We start from the raw sequence: 23,265 nt of genomic DNA on the forward strand, positions 1-23,265 counted from the left end.
AAAAAAAAACATAAAACATTTACTACTGAACTTTAATTGTTGAAACTTTGTGCATACAACACTGAAAGATAGGAGATTCCTCAGAGCTCAACATGACCCCCATTGCGCACCCTGCACAACTCATAACGGTGATGCAATTCAGCCCATGTCCGTTGTAACATAAGAGGGGTGATTTGTTGAAAAGCATGAGTAATTTTTACTCTCAGAGCATCAATGTTCCTGGGTTTCTGTGAATGGACAATGTCTTTAACAAAACTCTACACGAAGGGGTTAGATCTGGGGTGTTTGGGGACCAAGCCAAGAGATAGCTGCTTCTCGTATTTCGCCTGCGACCTCCTGCATGTTTTTTTTTTAACACAGAACCTGTTTCTACAAATGTTCCATACCACAACATTATGGAATCGTATTTAGGTACATTACGTACATCATACTCACGTCGAAATTCCCTTTGAACTCATTTAACACTCTCAAATTTAGCATACCAGAGAACACATTGTGTCCGCTGTTGATTTGTTGTAGTCATTTTAATCATCTACGTTTTTCATTTGTCCTTTCAGATTATGCATTGCTGATTGTCATATATGGAAACTTCCATCTTTTAATGATAATACTTACTTACTTACTTACTTACTTACTTACTGGTTTTTAAGGAACACGGAGGTTCATTGCCGCCCTCACATAAGCCCGCCATTGGTCCCTATCATGAGCAAGATTAATCCAGTCTCTATCATCATAACCCACCTCCCTCAAATCCATTGTAATATTATCTTCCCATCTACGTATTGGCCTCCCAAACTTTTAAGCATAATATCAGCAAGAAATTTTTCTACTATCATAATAGCTTTATAATAATAAATTAATATTATTCATACGCAAACGGATCAGACTATATATGTAAGTTAGCAGAGAGAAGATTGAATCCAAGTGTTTTTAAATGTTTCTGTCAAAAATAAATTACTTTTACTTATTAATCTCTACATCGTGAAAACAAGAACTTACTGTTAAAAAAGCTCATTGTAGTCTTGGTTTGTCGTTTGTATTAAGGAGACTTGCGCAGAGAACCAAACTGTGCCAGAAATTGATAACAACGAGCAATTCACCAAGTCGTATGAATAGACGTCGTCATGGGGAGTTACAAATGAAGGTTTTTTTCAAGCTTCGCTATTCAGCAAATGTATTTCACGGAATAAAAATAGCGAGACATTTCTGGTGCTCCCCATCACGTGGGAATGATTTCAGCCGGAATTGTTGGAAGGTCAGATTTATAATGTCACTCTTGATAAGCAACATAACAGTAGGCCTTCGTTGAAATAGTGTGTTAGTTCAGTTGCTGTTATGACTATAAATGTAGATAAATTATGAAGTATTGATTTTTTTATAAATAGAATCAAAACTTTATATTATTTCACCCTTTTCTCCATTCTCTTCTGCGGCTGTCTTCATTCCTTTCTTGTTTTCTCCATCCTCTAGGTTTTCTTATGAACCCTCTTTTCCATTTTATTACTTACTTACAAATGGCTTTTAAGGAACGCGGAGGTTCATTGCCGCCCTCACATAAGTCCGCCATCGGTCCCTATCCTGTCCAAGATTAATCCAGTCTCTACCACCATATCCCACCTCCCTCAAATCCATTTTAATATTATCCTCCCATCTACGTCTCTGCCTCCCCAAAGGTCTTTTTCCTTCCGGTCTCCCAACTAACACTCTATATGCATTTCTGAATTCACCCATACGTGCTACATGCCCTGCCCATCTCAAACGTTTGGATTTAATGTATCTAATTATGTCAGGTGAAGAATATATTGCGTTCAGTTCCGCGTTGTGTAACTTTCTCCATTCTTCTGCAACTTCATCCCTCTTAGACCCAAGTAGTTTCCTAAGAACCTTATTCTCAAACACCCTTAACCTCTGTTCCTCTCTCAAAGTAAGAGCCCAAATTTCACAACCATACAGAACAACCGGTAATATAACAGTTTTATAAGTTCTGACTTTCATATATTTTTCCTTTTTATTGCAATAATTATTTTCGTTTCTTTAAGTAATCATTTATTTAAACTTGTTTCTATTTACATTCTTTTTTTTGTCTTTATTTATCGAAATTGATCTCCTTTGTCTAGTGTTTAGCTTCCCTGATTATGAACCAAGACGCCCAATAATAATAATAATAATAATAATAATAATAATAATAATAATAATAATAATAATAATAGTAATAATAATAATAATAATAGTATAAATGATACTCGGGAGGAAATTAAACAGAGAATAAATATGGGAAATGCCTGTTATTATTCGGTTGAGTAACTTTAACCATCCAGTCTGCTGTCGAAAAATCTGAAAGCTAGAATTTATATAACAGTTATATTACTGGTTGTTCTGTATGGTTGTGAAACTTGGACTCTCACTTTGAGAGAGGAACAGAGATTAAGGGTGTTTGAGAATAAGGTGCTTAGGAAAAATTTAGGGCTAAGAGGGATGACGTTACAGGGGAATAGAGAAAGTTACACAACGCAGAACTGCACGCATTGTATTCTTCACCTGACATAATTAGGAACATTAAATCCAGACGTTTAAGATGGGCAGGGCATGTAGCACGTATGGGCGAATCCAGAAATGCATATAGAGTGTTAGTTGGGAGGCCGGAGGGAAAAAGACCTTTAGGGAGGCCGAGACGTAGATGGGAAGATAATATTAAAATGGATTTGAGGGAGGTGGGATATGATGGTAGAGACTGGATTAATCTTGCTCAGGATAGGGACCAATGGCGGGCTTATGTGAGGGCGGCAATGAACCTCCGGGTTCCTTAAATGCCAGTAAGTAAGTAAGTAAGTAAGTAAGTAAGTAAGTAAGTAAGTAATAATAATAATAATTGTGGTGTGATAATAGTACTGGCAGTAGTGGTGGTGATGGTGGTAGTATTGGTGGTAGTAGTAATATAATCGTTCTTGAACGAATGCATTGAGTAACAAAATCTACCAGGGAGGGTATCATCACTGTCTGGAATCAATAGTGTAGAAGCAAGGTGAAAGTAGGGGAGGTAAATTTCTTTCATCTTATAATGTGATTTATTAACAGCACCCTGATGATGATGATGATGATGATGATGATGATGATGATGATGTTGATGATGTTGATGGTAGTATTATTACTTACTTACACATAAATGCCTTTTACAGAACCTAGAGGTTCATTGCCGCCCTCTATATAAGCCCGCCATCGGTCCCTATCCTGAGCAAAATCAATCCAGTCTCTACAATCATATCCCACCTCCCTAAAATCCATTTTAATATTATCCTCCCATCTACGTCTCGGCCTCCCCAAAGGTCTTTTTCCCTCGGGTATCCAAACTAACACTTTATACGCATCTCTGGACTCACCCATACGTGCTACATGCCCTACCCATCTCAAACGTCTGGATTTAATGTTCCTAATTATGTCAGGTGAAGAATACAATGCGTGCAGTTCTGCGTTGTGTAACTTTCTCTAATCCCCTGTAACGTCATCCCTCTTAGCCCCAAATTTTTCCTAAGCACCTTATTCTCCAACACCCTTAACCTCTGTTCCTCTCTCAAAGTGAGAGTCAAAGTTTTACATTCATACAGAACAACCGGTAATACAACTGTTTTATAAATTCTAACTTTAAATTTCTTTGAAAGCAGACCTTCTCAACTGATTAATAGCAGACATTTCTCATATTTATTCTGCGTTTAATTTCCCTTCGAGTGTCATTTAAATTTGTTACTGTGGCTCCAATGTATTTGAGTTTTTCCACCTCTTCAAAGGATAAATTTTCAATTTTTATAGTTCCATTTTGTACTAGGCGTATGTTTTGGTCACGAGAAATAATATATTTTGTCTTTTCGGGATTTACTTGCTTAAAATAAAATTTCCGTGTTTTCCCTAATAGTTTGTGGATTTTCTCCTAACATATTCACATCATCCGCATAAAGATGCAGCTGATGAAACCCGTTATTTATTTACTTCTTCTAATATCGCTCATTATTCGCAGTGCAATAATTCACTCCACCTATACCTGCAGAAAATGCAACTAAGAATAGGAAGACAAATTAAATTTAGGCGTATGATCATGGATTTTATTTCCTTTGTAGCCCCAAACGTATTTTCTATATTTAAAAGCTTCCAGCACCGGATTATTTTCGAGGTTTCTCCAACTGTAAGGCTGTCTCGTGGCGAATCTTTGATAAATATCTTCTAACATCAATTCCACCGACTTTATACATCCACGCAGTTGATAGGCCTATAGCGTCGCTCAATAACCGATTAAAATGTATTGCACATCAGGTTAACTTGTTTACAGTAGGGTTACTTCGTTTAATTTAAACAAGAAAATTATACAACTTCCATAAAGCCGAGGCTGTCAGTGCGTTTGTTCGTGCGTAAATGGGGAAGGGAGAGGTTCCATTAACTAAGCAGAATGGTTTACTGCACCCATCAATTACAGTCCAAAACGAAGGCACCAACACCATTCGTCTAGGATTAATAACGAACCAAGGAAACCGTGTCTGTTGCATCCATTAGCAACGCCATACTGAGTTCGCATCTCAGGCAAGCTGAACAAATCTGGGACTCGAATTAATTACAGTGCAGAAGCCGTGAGGAATCGTTATGTTTTGAATTCCTTCGTTTGTGACGTCGGTACGATGGGCCGATGACTATCAACTCCTCTTATCATTGCGCTTCCTACCGAGGTAATTGAAACTTGTGACGATGATGATGATATTACCATCATAACAGCACTATTATTTTCTTTTATACAGAGTTTAATTCACTCAGTCACTCACTCACTCATTCCATTTATTTATTGACTCATTTATTCACTCACTCATTTATTTATTTATTCACTCATTTATTTATTTATTCTCTTATTTATTTATTTATTTATTTATTTATTTATTTATTAACTCATTTATTTTTTGACTCATTCATTTATTTATTCACTTATTCATTTATTTATTTATTCATTCATTTATTTATTTATTTATTTATTAACTCACTCATTTATTTATTGACTCATTCATTTATTTATTCACTCATTTATTTATTTATTCACTCATTTATTTATTTATTCACTCACTCATTTATTTGTTTATTCACTCACTCATTTATTTGTTTATTCACTCTCTCACTCATTTACTTATTTATTCACTGACTCATTCACTCATTTATTCACCGACTCATTCACTCGTTTATTTATTTATTTATTCACTCATTTATTTATTTATTCACTCACTCATTTATTTGTTTATTCACTCACTCATTTATTTGTTTATTCACTCTCTCACTCATTTACTTATTTATTCACTGACTCATTCACTCATTTATTCACCGACTCATTCACTCGTTTATTTATTTATTTATTCACTCATTTATTTATTTACTAATTCATTTCTTTATTTATTCACTTACTCATTTATTTATTCACTCACTCATTTACTTATTTATTTATTCACTCACTCATTTATTTATTTATTTATTCACTCATTTATTTATTTATTTATTCACTCATTTATTTATTTATTTATTCACTCATTTATTTATTTATTCACTCATTTATTTATTCACTCATTCATGTATTTATTTATTCACTCATTCATGTATTTATTTATTCACTCATTTATTTATTTATTCACTCACTCATTTATTTATTTATTCACTCATTTATTTATTCAATCACTGATGTATTTATTTATTCACTCATTTATTTATTTATTTATTTATTTACTTATCCACTCACTCATTTATTTATTTATTCACTCACTCATTTATTTATTTATTCACTCACTCATTTATTTATTTATTCACTCACTCATTTATTTATTTACTCACTCATTTATTTATTTATTCACTCACTGATTTATTTATTTATTCACTCATTTATTTATTTATTCACTTATTTATTTATTCACTCATTTATTTATTTATTTGTTTATTTATACATTTATTTACATATTTATTTATGTATTTATTTATTTGTTTGTTTATTTATTTATTTATTTACTCATTGATTTAATTATTTGCTTACGCAATTACTTATTTACGTAATTATTTAGTTATTTACTCATTCACTTATTTACTTACTCATGCAGATACATAGCCTATTCATTTATTTGTCACATAAATGCAGCCAGTGTCAAGTCAGGTGATGCAACTTTTGGAATTGAACGGAGCTAAGTGCAAGAGTTAAATCATTTCTTCACGAACTCAAGAGAATAGGTTGTAATCTACTCCTCTACACAGTTATTGTAGGCAGTTCCTTTCTTTACCAATCGATGGGGCTATCTTTAAAATGTAAGAAACAATTGATAACTCACTTTACCAAAAAATATCACTTAGTGTCTTTTAATTCTCACCGATTCGAATAAAAAAAAATATATATAAATAAATAAATAAATAAATAAATGGGTGAGTGTGTGAATAAATAAATAAATAAATAGATAAATGAGTGGGTGGGTGAATAAATAAATAAATTAATTAAATAATTAATCAATCAATTAATATGTAAATAAATATGCTTGTACGGACATACCACATCGCACACAAATTCGAAATGTACTATTTACTTATTTCCACAGACTCACCAGCTGATCTGCACCAGGGTGCTGAGGACCACAAGCAGCGCCAGCAGCTGGGCGGCGCTGAGCAGGCCACGCGGGGGCCAGAGGGGTAATGTGGCCATGATGGCACGGCCCTAGGCCGGTACACGGTTAGCTGCAGCAATCTGCAACGAGAAAACAAACATCTCAGTCACTGTGTTCGCAGGTCCCGTCTCATAGGAAACAATCTTTTATCCACTTTTCATAACTGCCGTCTTCATCTAAATGGCATGAAATTAATAGAAATATCTCACATATTTATCGTAAATTCAGGCTGCAATCACACTATTTTACACAAATATGTTCTAGTAACAAATCTCCTCAGTTGATGAGCCTCATGTTATAAAAAATAATTTTTCACGTCATATGTTAGGGGTGGACGTAGGCCTAGGCCTATATTTTAAATACTGTAATACATTACATAAGAACAAAATATGTTTATATTATTCTGACAATTTAGGAAATTAAATTAAGGAAATATTTTAAACAACAGCTTCTGCTGAACAACATGAAAAAGGAAATAAAATTTCATATTGCATTGTAGTAATGTGAGACTTTAAATTAGGACTAGGGATTTCGTTATCGAAAACATGACAATCAGTATAATGACCAGTCTGTAATGTTTCTTCGCATTTGCAGAGAGAGGGCTAATAATTTTAGTTATTAATATGAAATATATATAAAAAACTAGCATAAATTGACTGTTCACAGACAAATTGACAAAGAGAGATAGGCGGAAAGAGACAGAGAAACTAGTTGACAACAACAAAGACACTGAGTGAAAAAAATCAAAGAGACTGGCTGAAAAAAATCAGAGAGACTGGGTGAAAAAAATCAGAGAGACTGGGTGAAAAAACAGAGCGACTGGGTGAAAAAAATCATAGAGACTGGGTGAAAAAAATCAGAGAGACTGGGTGAAAAAATCAGAGACTATCGGAATAACAGAACTGGAGCAAAAAATACAGACATACAGACAGACTGGAGAAAAAGCAGGCAGATAATCAGACAGACATACTGGATAAAAACCAGACAGACTATTGGAAGAAAAAAAAGACTGGAGAAAGAAAACAAAGAAGTAGGAGGAAAACCACAAAGGACAGACGGAAAGAAACACAACAGGACAGATGGATAGAAACACAAAAGGACAGACGGATAGAAACACAAAAGGACAGACGGAAAGAAACACAACAGGACAGACGGATAGAAACACAAAAGGACAGACGGATAGAAACACAAAAGGACAGACGGATAGAAACACAAGGACAGACGGATAGAAACACAAAAGGACAGACGGATAGAAACACAAAAGGACAGACGGAAAGAAACACAAAAGGACAGACGGATAGAAACACAACAGGACAGACGGATAGAAACACAAAAGGACAGACGGATAGAAACACAACAGGACAGACGGAAAGAAACACAAAAGGACAGACGGATAGAAACACAAAAGGACAGACTGATAGAAACACAAAAGGACAGACGGAAAGAAACACAACAGGACAGACGGATAGAAACACAAAAGGACAGACGGATAGAAACATAAAAGGACAGACGGAAAGAAACACAACAGGACAGACGGATAGAAACACAAAAGGACAGACGGATAGAAACACAAAAGGACAGACGGATAGAAACACAAGGACAGACGGATAGAAACACAAAAGGACAGACGGATAGAAACACAAAAGGACAGACGGAAAGAAACACAACAGGACAGACGGATAGAAACACAACAGGACAGACGGAAAGAAACACAAAAGGACAGACGGATAGAAACACAATAGGACAGACGGATAGAAACACAAAAGGACAGACGGATAGAAACACAACAGGACAGACGGAAAGAAACACAAAAGGACAGACTTAAAGAAACACAAAAGGACAGACGGAAAAAACACAAATAACAGACGGAAAGAAACACGAAATCATAGACGGAAAGAAACACAAAAGGACAGACTTAAAGAAACACAAAAGGACAGACGGAAAAAAAACACAAATAACAGACGGAAAGAAACACGAAATCATAGACGGAAAGAAACACAAAAGGACAGACAGAAATAAACACAAAAGCGTAGACGATGAAAAACACAGAAGTGCAGACAATAACAAAGACGGAAATAAACACGAAAGGACAGTCGGAAAGAACCACAAAAAAGTCACGCAGAAATAAAATAGGATAGACAGAAACACAAAAACCCACGCGGAAACACAAAAGGACATACAGAAACACAAATGGACAGACACAAGCACAAGCACAAAAGGACAGACAGAAGTACAAAAGAAAAAACTAAATGAAGACATATAAGGCAGAAACAGAGAAAAACAGGCAGAAGCACAAAAAACGGGCAGAAACAGAAAAGTACAGGCAGAAACACAGATGGACACATTGGAAGAAACAAAACCACGTGGTATAAAAAAATGCAAACAGGGAAAAGGACGTGAAGAGAGAGTAAGGGGAAGTAAGGAAGAAAATAAAAATAATAATAATAATAATAATAATAATAATAATAATAATAATAATAATAATAATAATAATCCGTGGCGCTACAGCCCGTGAAGGGCCTAGACCGACCAGCCGGCTGCTGGCCTCACGCCCACATGCCGAAGCAGAGGTGGACGATCATCCAACCAGAATGGAGGTATCGTGTGGTTAGCACGATGATCCCCCCAGCCGTTATAGCTGGTTTCCGCAACCGGATTTCGCTACCTATCGTAGCTCCCCAAGTGCATCACGATGTTGGGTGGGCACCGGTCCCATACACTGGCCGAAATTTCTTCCCCCACGAGGACTCGAACCAGCGCGCATTCCGTAACGCGAGTCCTAGGCAGGATGCCTTAGACCGCGACGCCACGGCGGATGACAAGAAAGAAAATAGGGACAGAAAAAGAGCATACATTTAGAGCAGGACATAGCAAATAAGGAAGTGAACTATCTACGAATCAATCAGATTAGAGTACAGTAGAAGACACCCCGAGTCCAGAGGAATTAAGGCATTCATTTTAATTATTTGCACAATCGATGAGAGTCGCGCGCCGGGCGTGCGTTTAAGTGCCGCTGGGCTACTTAATAAACACTTTAACAAAGAAATGAATTCCTCACGAAACTTATGCTGCGCCGTCGAGTCGTGCCGCCTGTCAGTTCCGCAACACGCAAAGCGGCAATGAAAGTCAAACACGTGATACCGCGAAACAATCATCAGTAATTTCCCTACAAGCGTTACAAGGACCCGCCTTCTTCCTACTTCCGCGGTAGTTACAAACATCAGAAGATATGGAAGCCAAGTTTGTACTACTGCAGATAAGGTCGATTAGCTGCAGGCACTAATTCCACGCGGTCGAAGCCAAAGACGAGATGGATTGGATGCAATGTGTCACTGGCCTTAACTCAGCAAGTAAGGGGCGTAGATTCTAAGATCAAAGGAGAGGACGAGGAGGAGAAAAAGAAAATGTGGGATCAAGTAGGACTATTATGATACAAAAAATAAATCTTACGCTATGCTGTGATTTTTCTATGAAAGCATGTACAAATCAGAAAAAATTGTCACGTACTACTTTAGGCACATATGAAGGATTTGAATTTAAATGTGTTTTTATTAAATTACATAACTCTAATTGTTGCCTTATACAATATAAATGTACGATTATTAAAGAGTCCTCTGAAGTTGAATATTTAGGCATAATTTTCGACAATCGTTTAAAATGGAACCAACACATTAATAAAATTACCTTTGTAACAAATTACGTGAAATAATATATTTGTTTTGTTTTATTGAGGAATTACTTGCCAATAAGTTTATTACGCACAATATACTTAACTTTATTTCAATCGGTATTTATGTATGGAATTATAGGATGGGGTAGCTTATTTAAAACCAATTTTAATCCACTTTATTTATTACAAAAGAAATAATTGAAATATGTCTTAATAAACCTACTGATTTTCCATCTCAAAATTGCTTTTAGACTTTAATGTTCTTAAAATAAGATAAATTTCTTATATTGTATTTATAAAATTCATACATAAAAATCGAAATAATTTTGAATTGTATTCTCATAGTTAAATGGAACTATAAAAATTGGATTTTTATCTTTCGAAGAGGTGGAAAAATTCAAATATCTTGGAGCAACAGTGACAAATATAAATAATACTCGGGAGGAAATTAAACACAGAATATAAATATGGGAAATGCGTCTTATTATTCGGTTGAGCTGCTTTTGTCATTTAGTTTTCTGTCAAAAAATCTGAAAGTTAGAATTTATAAAACAGTTATATTACCGGTTGTTCTGTATGGTTGTGAAACTTGGACTCTCACTTTGAGAGAGGAACAGAGATTAAGGGTGTTTGAGAATAAGGTTCTTAGGAAAATATTTGGTGCTAAGAGGGATGAAGTTACAGGAGAATGGAGAAAGTTACACAACGCAGAGCTGCACGCATTGTATACTTCACCTGACATAATTAGGACCATAAAATCCAGACGTTTGAGATGGGCAGGACATGTAGCACGTATGGGCGAATCCAGAAATGCATATAGAGTGTTAGTTGGGAGGCCGGAGGGAAAAAGACCTTTGGGGAGGCCGAGACGTAGGTGGGAAGATAATATTAAAATGGATTTGAGGGAGGTGGGATATGATGGTAGAAACTGGATTAATCTTGCTCAGGATAGGGACCAATGGCGGGCTTACTGTATATGAGGGCGGCAATGAACCTCCGGGTTCCTTAAAAACCAGTAAGTGAGAAAGTATTCTCATAGTTATGAAACAAATGATATGGATTCTTTAAGATTGTTTGAACCAAAATTAAACACTGCTACAGTATTTGATCATAGTAGTAATTCAGACCCACGAATATATAACAAATTTATATTTAAATATCCTAATCTTGTCAATTCTAATAGTTCTAGTATTAAATTTAAATATTTATGTATGGATTTTATAAATAATGAAAAATTGTAAATTTAAATTTATATATTTTTATTGTGTTGCAGACATAAAACAAATTGTATTATATATTTTTAATTTCAATTCAGGAACCCGCCCCTGAGCACGAGTTCTACTTTTTCAGAGGTGGGTTAAAGTTTTTTTCTATTCATATATTTTATATTACAATTATTAGCAAGTCTCCGTTTTACTGTAAACACATCCGTTCTTTCCTGTTTATATTATATGTTATGTTACAATCATTAGCAAGTCTCCGTTTTACTGTAAACACATCCGTTCTTAAAGGTCATAGTCTTCGTCTTTTCAGTATTTACCTTCAATCCCCAGTCACTAGAGTATATTTAAAGCTTTTCAAGTCCTTTCTGCAACCCCTTAACACTTCTAGAACATAAGGTCAAATCGTCAGCATATAACAGTCCTGGAATATTCACGTCCCATATGACGGGGGAGTCTATGTCCTCTCGTAACACAATATCATAAAAAATACAAAATAATGGATAACATTAAAACAAAATCAATGTATCATAACAACTTTCTGTGTGGGCTATTGTGATACATCTACAGGGCTATTCTGATACAATTATATAAATCTGGCCATATTACACAGAGCAATGAAGTCAGGATATTGTGACACACACAGATGCTTAATGTAGCACCTGTAAAAGTTTGGTTGAAATCGCATTAAAATGACTCAGATACAGCAACTTTTGTAATGACCTCTTTTACCCATAAACATTTATACAATTTACTGAAACTTTAACACTTACTGCCAATGCTAGAAAATTGCTGTTATGTCCAAATAATTGTTTGGTGTGTAAGGATGATACACTATACACTGATAAAATACATAAAAATATGTTTTTAAATAATGTTGAATGTATTTTCCAAAGTTATGTTATATTTTAGCAGTAAGAAGAATAACGGTTAAGCTAAAATCGTTAGGTAAATAAGTCTTTATGTGTAACTTCTTTAACTTACAAAGTATATCGTATTGAGATGCCATTCCAACATGTCAATTCAAATGTCTCTCGAGAGCTGAGAAATTATGAAATACCCTAAAGGAGGTAATAAATTACTTTATGTAAGAAAATGGATTAACTTGGTCTATTTATTTCATTGTAAACATAATATCATAATTGCTCTTCTAACTAACACACTAATCACTGCTAGGTTGCACAACATTCACAGCTGTTATATAGAGAAAAATGATGCTGACACTATTCTGAATAAAATAAAAATAAAAATAAAATATTCTATCTTTATTTACTCGAAAGGAATAACAAAAGTAACCGAGTGTCACATAAAAGTTTTTTCAAGCAACAAAATTGCCTTTCCTTTAATACATTTATGAGGCTGATAATGATTTTTTTTTAATCTTGTTAAATGATTTTGTACCCAGAAAACAATTCTGTCAATGATTTATCCAGCACTGTGTTACTGCACCGAACATCTTAGAGTTTGTACCGCTCACAGGTGAAGTCTATTTCACCCGTGATTCTATTTCCAACAGCAGCAATAACCACGTCTGGAGTGACGAAAATCCATTTACCATCCTCGTGTCTGGTCACCAGCAACGATTCTTCTGAAATGTTTACATGCTTGTTTGTGTGTTGACGAAGAGCAAATCCTAAGCTCTTCCCTACATTTATTCCAACCGCTGATATAACTTTGTGTTGACGAAGAGCAAATCCTAAGCTCTTCCCTACATTTATTCCAACCGCTGATATAACTTTGTGTTGACGAAGAGCAAATCCTAAGCTCTTCCCTACATTTATTCCAACCGCTGATATAACCTTGTGTTGACGAAGAGCAAATCCTAAGCTCTTCCCTACATTTATTCCAACCGCTGATATAACTTTGTGTTGACGAAGAGCAAATCCTAAGCTCTTCCCTACATTTATTCCAACCGCTGATATAGCTTTGTGTTGACGAAGAGCAAATCCTAAGCTCTTCCCTACATTTATTCCAACCGCTGATATAACTTTGTGTTGACGAAGAGCAAATCCTAACTCTTCCCTACATTTATTCCAACCGCTGATATAACTTTGTGTTGACGAAGAGCAAATCCTAAGCTCTTCCCTACATTTATTCCAACCGCTGATATAGCTTTGTGTTGACGAAGAGCAAATCCTAAGCTCTTCCCTACATTTATTCCAACCGCTGATATAACTTTGTGTTGACGAAGAGCAAATCCTAACTCTTCCCTACATTTATTCCAACCGCTGATATAACTTTGTGTTGACTAAGAGCAAATCCTAAGCTCTTCCCTACATTTATTCAAACCGCTGATATAACCTCGGCAGTTGTGAGCGTCGTTAATTTAAAATTTGATAGTGCCTCGTAATATGGTATGTGGACATTTCATTTAACTTCTTAGAATAACAGAGAAACAACTGTCTTATTGCCAAGCCTGTAAGAGGGAATACAAATATACTCTGAACGAGGAACAGGTATTGTTTTGAAATTATTGTCTCCTAAAATTAAATATATAAATAATAATAATATTTACTTACCTATGGCTTTTAAAGAACCTGTAGGTTCATTGCCGCCCTCACATAAGCCCGCCATCGGTCGCTATCCTAAGCAAGATTAATCCAGTCCCTACCATCATATCACACCTCCCTCTAATCCATTTTAATACAGTATTACCCTCCCATCTACGTCTTGGCCTCCCCAAAGGTCATATTCCCTCCGGCCTCCCAACTAACACTCTATATGCATTTCTGGATTCGCCCATACATGCTACATGCCCTGCACCTTATTCTCAAACACCCTTAATCTCTGTTCCTCTCTCAAAGTGACAGTCCAAGTTTCTCAACCATACAGAAGAGCCGGTAATATAACTGTTTTATGAATTCTAACTTTAAGCTTTTTTGAGAGCAGGCTAGATGATAAAAGCTTCTCAATCGAATAATAATAATAATAATAATAATAATAATTATTATTATTATTATTATTATTATTATTATTATTATTATTACTTACAAATGGCATCTAAGATAGAAGAGGGGAAATGGGTAGTGTGTGGTTCCCTAATTATTCAACTATCTCATGTAGTAATTAATTTCTACCCGAAACAATTTTGACGAAATCGACTTTTGGCCGGCTAGATTGAGAAAATACCCCACCGTGCGACGCTTGTTCTAGGGACAATGTACACACTATTTTCTCGGCCATTGCGTTCGATCTATAACAGTACAAAGTCGACGGTATTTATCTGAACGAAATCTGTTTTCTGGCGAACGCTCTGTTTAATCATACAAGAACACAGATAAAACACAAGAAAGAGAGAAAATCAGATAAATAGAAAGAAATACATGCGGAAGAAAGGAGGTGCTGAATTATCAAAGAATGGCTCAGTGAGACAAGGATCTGCATAATCTTCCTCTAGTCACGCACAGCATGCGGAAGCAGCAAGGATGGATGTCCGCATCTTGTAATTTCCGGGCCAAATACGTTCTCGCTTGACAGCAATTAAGGGAGATCTGTGATCCGGGATGACGAGCGGCATTCAGTGTTAATTAAGCATGGAGCAGATAAACTGACAAGACCAGCCCGGCGCCTTTGCTGCTGTATCTGCACGCCGCATAGCAATGTCGGTAATTCTTCGCGTTTATTCCTCTTCTTATAGCGAAATGCCTTCCCATCGCAGGCAATTGGTTACAGCATTGGCGCTGTACGTCGCAGACTCTAGTTGGAGTCTCAGAAATACCAGAGACACTTGTGGTTCACCAGCCTTTCTTCACAGTCTACTATATACAGTCGCGAAGCTCAATATGTAGTAAAAATTCAAACATGGGTAGTTGCCCACCACTAGCATCGCTACTCTCGCCTCATTATCGCAGATCTCTCTCCTAGTACACGACAAAATATGTTACGCTTTCGTTGTGTTCTTTTGGAAAAATTAACATCTTCCTTCCATTATTGAAATATTAAATGCATAAAGTTAATTTATTATTTTAATGAGGTATATTAAATTCCACCATAAACTCGAAGATACTTGCAAGAAATAGGTTAATATTATTTTTGTTTATGCAAAACGAACTGAAATTTACTATAATCGCTTCACTCATTCAAGATTATAGCGATAATTAACTATGAAACCAATAAATATTAATTTTCATTTCCCTTTACAACAATAATAATGGAAATATGAATTAATGGAGTAACTTACGTGTACAGGTACTTGTAATGTAGGCTTACGTAGTTAACAAAGTGGGATGAGGTTAAGCAATAATAATCACACCAGAATCGGAAATAAAACGTGATCAATAAATTTATTGTAACAGACTTTTTCTACGTCTCTAGTAAAGTAACAAATAAAAATAACAACAAAATTAACAGCTATAATTAGAAACATATCCTTTGAAAAAAAATAGGCCTAAGCAATAATAATCCCACCAGAATTGAAAATAAAACGTGATCAATAAATTTCATAAAACAAACTTAATTTTTCTACGTCTCTAGTAAAATATTATTATTCCAATTATTGTACTTTACCCATTAACATTTTCATTACAACCAATAACGAACATTTCACAAGCATCAATGTGAAATACGCAACGAGCTAGCACTCGATGGAAATACGACACAGTCCAAAGTGGACCGTGGACAGTCTATTGTTTCTAGTTGCTAACCGCTTGGAGCGCTTTATCACGAGATTTGCAAAAAATCACCTCAAGCTTCGCGACTGTATATAGTAGACTGTGCTTTCGTGTTATTGTTTCATCGAAACTTAAAATAATTCTGCACATCACACCGGAAGAATTTCAGTTCTTTGAGGAGGCGGACCACAGAGAATAAGATGATGATAATAATGGTGATGACAATAATAATGCGGTAGTAAATGAAATAATGGTGAATGAGGTTTTCTTTTACGTTGGACACAACAGACCTACCTATCTGTATACGTATACTAACAATAAGAAAAGTAATAGGAACAGGATGAAAATTGATGATGATGATGATGATGGTGTAATTACGACAACAATAATAAATTTGTAACAATAATAACAATAGCAAATAACAATATAAATAACGGTCTTACTAATAAAAACTCTATATACAAACGTTTAACTGTCTTATACAGGGACATCATTTTATTTTTACTTCAATTGTTATTGTACCTGAGTTTTTGAATGTACTTCACTACCACACCTTCTACTAATGAAGTTCCAACTCTCCTCCATACAGAATCAAGGCCCCATATAGTAAACAGCACTGAGTTAGTGAGTATAGTACGTTCCAGAAATATGTTCGCGTTTTCCAGTGACGAAAGAGCTTTCAATATTGAATCATATTTTCGCAAAGGTACTGTCGTCCATTTGCCTACGTCACATCCCGATTTCCCCCACCCGCTTCTGTTCGCCCCTCTGTAAAAGCTGGGCTGTCTTAGCTCTTTTCTGAAAACATTAATTTCTGTTAGGAATTGGACGTTTACGTAATATTATACAACTGTTTAAAATAACTTAAATAAAAGGGCCTCGTTAAGTAGTTAACTGTCACGTGATTTCCCCCCTTTCCACGATCCTGCGGCATAACCACTTGGACGGACAGTAGATAGCATGTCTGAGTAATTTTATCTTTTCGGATCGGGCAGAAGGGAAGATTGAATTTACAGTACGTAGGGTACTCTTTTATAGAGTAGGTACAGAATTATTTCAACATGAGTTACTAGTACGAAGGACGAAACTGGCAATTGGAATTAGATGCAATAGTCTATAGTGCGATAATATGCACATTAGAACTGAAGCCTGTATCGAAATGAACGGCCACCATTTTCAAAAATGTGTTTAAATATCCATATTATGATTATTTTTCAATTTAACTTCATTCTCTATATTGTACGCTAATGTGCTGTAGACAGTATAATATACACTGCATAATGAATACGTCCACATGGACAACTCAGTTCGTGAGTAAAAACATTCATTCTTAATACTGTACTGCATTTTGATTAAACAAAAACCTAATGAAAATGATCAAACTCAAAATCGCGATATTTCCTAGTTTACGTAAATGGATGAACTACTTTTCTTCCCTCCTATACCTAGTAGAGTGATTTGTTTGCGTTTTACGCCAGTATCATCGAGCTCCAGTCGTGGAAGGGGGTATCAAACTGTGTTTCCGGTTCTCTAGAGGTATAGCCAGGTTAATATTAAAAATGTTAGTAAAAATAAAATGATGTCCCTGTACTTATGCAATGAGTAGCTAGTTAATAAGTCTGTGTAAATTCGTTATTAAAAATCACAGTATAACTGTTACATAGCTACGTCATAGTTTCGACATTACTTCATTACGAAAGGTAATAGAATATCTGAGCTTCTCTATTGCATCCAGTAGAGCGCTCTAGTGTGCCGTGTTAAGTATCGATAGTAAAACTGGCTCTGATCGATTACCACACTAAATTTTGGTCAAATAGTACAAGCTACAGTAATATTATTCTAATAATTCTGTGCTCTTTGGTTTGTTCTTGTGTGGTTACAAGGCAACTATCATCATACAATGACAGTCGATACGAACAGCTGTTAGAGGTGCGGCCATTTTTTCTCTATATGCAACACTTAAACAAGGGGTTTCGTGTATGTAACTACTGCAAAGCAATTCCCATTGTATAGTTACAGACTGTTTATACATCCATCGCTTACGCATGGTTTATTAATAAAGTTTGTCTCAACTCTGCATGACTCTCATATAAAAACTATACACGGTTTATTAGTAAGACCGTAAAAGTAATAATTATATTATTATGGGAATAATAAAGTAAAACGTATATTCTTGATAAGTAATTTTAAGGTGAGATAATGATATATTTACATATTAAATAAATAGTATCACAAGCAGGATGAGTATATGCCGTCCAATAAGTATGAAACGAGACTAACCGTGGGGAATGACTCAATGGAAGAAGGCCTGCAGCAGGTGTTCGAGGACTGGAAGAAACGCTATAACAAGTGCATTCAAGCAGAAGGGGACCACTTTGAAAAATATGTGAACATTAAAGTATAGTAATAAACATATGTGAAAAAATCAGTCTCAGTCCTTTTTGATCAGACATCGTACAAGGCATTAGAAATATTTTCCCCATTTTCCATTGCATTTACTTAGAAATTAATTTGAAAATATGTATTTTTCAGACATAGTTTAGTATTAGTATTATTAGATCCAACTGAATAACATATTTTCTCAAACATTGGAATATGTATTTGTATATACTACTCGTATATGTACGAAAGTTAAGATTTTATATTAATAACTATAGTCCCGCGTTTGGTTACCTAAAGCCTCCAAACAGCGGTTTTCTGTTAACGAATAGTAAACATGTATTATACAAATCTGGCTTTCAGGTATTATTCAAGGCAGCTTTACTTGGAGCTATACATGAAAGCCAGATTTGTGTAATTTATGAAGTTCTATAACACAAAATTTTGAAAAGGAAGAGAACATTGATAATCATTTTAGACTATTACATTGCTATCACACTCTGATGGAAAATAATATAAACTTATCTATTGATAAAACTATTGATTATAATAATAATAATAATAATAATAATAATAATAATAATAATAAACGTGACATCAGCTCGTTTATCCAGGAACGAAATGTGAATAAATATGAACCAAGGCGTTAAACCAAATATTTTCTTTAGAGGTGCGAGCGACTCCAGTGTCATGCACGATGGAGATCAAAGTCATCCACCTGACACAGACAAATCTGGCACGACGTCCACGACCCACAGTGTATCGTATCTCAGCTGAAGGACCGTGCATTGGATGTGCGACAGTTCTTGGCCGGGGTCCAGTGCACCAGGGATCCGGATCCCGGCGCTGACGTGTGGCTGTAACGACAGCACTCGCCCCTGACTGACAATGTTTATAATAAACAATTCGTTTGTACCCCACATCGGTAAATAAATACCATACATCAAGGAATGCGAACAAATAAACTGGCGAGAAACTGAACAGCTCTCGCCTTACTCTTACACAATCAGTATCTTCGAGGCTTCCCGCAATAATTACATCATAAGAAATATATTATATTCTAGGATATTTATTGAATGCCTGATTGGTGGATTGATTCATTCATTTCTTTGTTCAATTACTTTTCCATTTCTTCATTTCATTATTCATTTACTTTTCTGTTTCTAATTTATTCATTTTTTAATCATTTATTTATTCATTCTTTATTATTTTCAGTCGTTTACACAATCTTTCATTATATTTTTCTTTCGTAACTTAATTCATGCCCTTATTCATTTATTATTTTACTTACATATTTATTCATTCCTTAATCATTGATTTATTTTAATTATTTATTATTCGTTCACCTACTCATTTATTTATTCATTCATTCATTCATTCATTCATCTATTCATTCATTCTCTCATCCATTCATTCATTCACTCATCCATTCATTCATTCACTCATCCATTCATTCATTCACTCATCCATTCATTCATTCACTCATCCATTCATTCATTCACTCATCCATTCATTCATTCACTCATCTATTCATTCATTCTCTCATCCATTCATTCATTCACTCATCCATTCATTCATTCTCTCATCCATTCATTCATTCACTCATCCATTCATTCATTCATTCATTCACTTATCCATTCATTCATTCACACATCTATTCAGTCATTCATTCATTCATCCATTCATTACCTATTTATTAATTCGTTAATTCAGCTGTTTATTTATTCATTCGTTCATTCACCTATTTATTTATTTTATTTTATTTTATTTATTTATTTATTTATTCATTCATTAAATCACCTATTTATTTATCTATTCGTTCATTCACCTATTAATTTATTTTATTTTATTTATTTATTCATTCGTTCATTCATTCAATAAATCACCTATTTATTTATCTATTCATTCATTCAGCTATTAATTTATTTTATTTTATTTATTTATTCATTCCTTCATTCATTCATTAAATCACCTATTTATTTATCCATTCGTTCATTCACCTATTCATTTATTTTATTCATTCATTCATTCATTAAATCACCTATTTATTTATCTATTCGTTCATTCAGCTATTAATTTATTTTATTTTATTTATTTATTCATTCCTTCATTCATTCATTAAATCACCTATTTATTTATCCATTCGTTCATTCACCTATTCATTTATTTTATTCATTCATTCATTAAATCACCTATTTATTTATCCATTCGTTCATTCACCTATTCATTTATTTTATTCATTCATTCATTAAATCACCTATTTATTTATCTATTCGTTCATTCAGCTATTAATTTATTTTATTTTATTTATTTATTCATTCGTTCATTCATTCATTAAATCACCTATTTATCTATCCATTCGTTCATTCACCTATTCATTTATTTTATTCATTCATTCATTAAATCACCTATTTATTTATCTATTCGTTCATTCACCTATTAATTTATTTTATTTTATTTATTTATTCATTCGTTCATTCATTCAATAAATCACCTATTTATTTATCTATTCGTTCATTCAGCTATTAATTTATTTTATTTTATTTATTTATTCATTCGTTCATTCATTCATTAAATCACCTATTTATTTATCCATTCGTTTATTCACCTATTCATTTATTTTATTCATTCATTCATTAAATCACCTATTTATTTATCTATTCGTTCATTCAGCTATTAATTTATTTTATTTTATTTATTTATTCATTCGTTCATTCATTCATTAAATCACCTATTTATTTATCTATTCGTTCATTCAGCTATTAATTTATTTTATTTTATTTATTTATTCATTCATTCATTAAATCACCTATTTATTTATCCATTCGTTCATTCACCTATTCATTTATTTTATTCATTCATTCATTAAATCACCTATTTATTTATCCATTCGTTCATTCACATATTTATTTATTCGTTAATTCACCTATTCATTTATTCATTTCTTAGTTGATCTATTTAGTCATTCATTCGTTCATTTAGCTATTTATTAATTCATTCGTTCACTCTACTATTTATTTATTCATCCATTCATTCATTCAGCTATTTATTTATTAATTCATTCGTTCGCTCACCTATGTATCTATTCATTCGTTCGTTCACATAATTATTTTTTATTCCTCCGTTCACCTATGTATTTATTAATTCGTTCAACCTACTGTATTCATTCGAGCGTTTACTTATTTATTTATTTATTTACTTATTCATTCGTTAACCTATTTATTTATTCATTCGTCCATTTATTTATTCCTTTGTTTCTTCATTCATTCATTAATTCAATCACTCAATATTCTAATTCTCAGTCCTTGATATAAATATGAAGCGTTTCATATTTCATTCAGAAGAGAAGACTGTAGTGTGCGGAAAGTGCTTACTGAATGTAGAAATCCTACTTCCAATGTCAGTCCTGTTGCCAGGAAACCTGTAATTCCCCACTTTCGTAGAAAAAGTACTTTTAAGCACCTAATTACAAACACATAAATTTCAACTACTATAGCCTGTTTATTTATTATAAATATATCTACATTATAACAGTCACAACTCAATTATTTTAATTGGAAATTACAACATTTGGAGATTTGATACATACATTATTCATTTCCGAATCACTCATTTTCCCAATTATATTCAACACTTTCGTTGCATATTCCAAAATTACATGGCAAGCACAACTCCATTTAAACAACTTCCTAACAACCAGCAAAACAATCACAAAAGCCTTTTACATAACCAAAGGCCGTGAAATCTATCTCTTTCCATACGAATGTAACACTCTTTCTCTTTAACATAAGAAGTTCGCCATTGCGAGAGAACGAATCAACAATTTTATTCTCTTTAAAATATAAATACATTACGGATTCTCGAGCGACTGTCTACAAAATCTTGTATGAAACACGTGCGAAACTAGCGTTTTAATCACTCGCTGTGTTTTACACCTTCCCTCCGAGTCGGTGGACAATCTTCACTTCTCGTGCTTAAAACGCTATCATTTCGCAACTTGTTGCATAAATAGCTATTAACGTCTTAGGTGGGATAAAAATACCGCATAAATACAACCTGCTGGAGTGAATGATGTCTTGGAACGAGTCGCTATAGATGTGTTAACTCGTATGCTTTTACTTGAACTGCACAGTTTATTTTCGTAGTTCCCGACACAGAAGCAATAAGCGTAAATTTCACTTTTCACAACCAGAACATTAAAAAAATACATATAAACTTAATTTGTGCTCAGGCGTGGCGGTAATTCGTAAGATACTAAGATTTCTATGCTCAAAGTTATGGAAACACACATATAAAAGTGATGAGACTAATATTTTTTTGCACGTATAAACATTCTGCTGCAACAGCAAGTTATCGTGATGATCATTCGTCAGGAGTCGGCAAAACTGTAGTAAAGCTTATTACATGTTTCTTGAAAATGTCTTACGCAAGGTATGACGAAACGAGAGCAGACCTGTCAATCAACAGCGATGTGCAGTAAGCATGAGTTATAAAGGACTGTATGAAATTCAAAATGTTTAGTTCAAAACTATAGATGGTTCAAGAGAAATGCCACTCCTGTGAAGAATGGAAGAATATTTGTGAAGTGAAATACGCTATCTACCAAAAAGTAATAGGGCACTGTTTTTGTCCCTTTACAACAGGCCTGCACAAGGTTTGCGCTCTCCGAGCCGACTCACAGCTCATGAACGGAATGCAGATATTAGCTGCGCTCAGTATAAGGGTGG

General features: G+C 34.2%; 1 protein-coding gene across 4 annotated transcripts in view; it reads right to left on the minus strand.

The window, feature by feature from the left end:
* The window catches only part of GluClalpha (glycine receptor alpha 1), a 475,474-nt gene that overhangs the window by 198,827 nt on the left and 253,382 nt on the right, over positions 1–23,265 (minus strand). For all 4 annotated transcript variants that reach the window (XM_069832489.1, XM_069832490.1, XM_069832491.1 and 1 more), the window contains exon 3: positions 6,600–6,739. In XM_069832489.1, coding sequence (XP_069688590.1) covers positions 6,600–6,697 — 98 coding nt within the window. In that variant the 5' untranslated portion in view covers positions 6,698–6,739. The remainder of the gene's footprint in view (positions 1–6,599; positions 6,740–23,265) is intronic.

This window comes from Periplaneta americana, chromosome 8, assembly GCF_040183065.1.
Source record: "Periplaneta americana isolate PAMFEO1 chromosome 8, P.americana_PAMFEO1_priV1, whole genome shotgun sequence".
NCBI lineage: Eukaryota > Metazoa > Arthropoda > Insecta > Blattodea > Blattidae > Periplaneta > Periplaneta americana.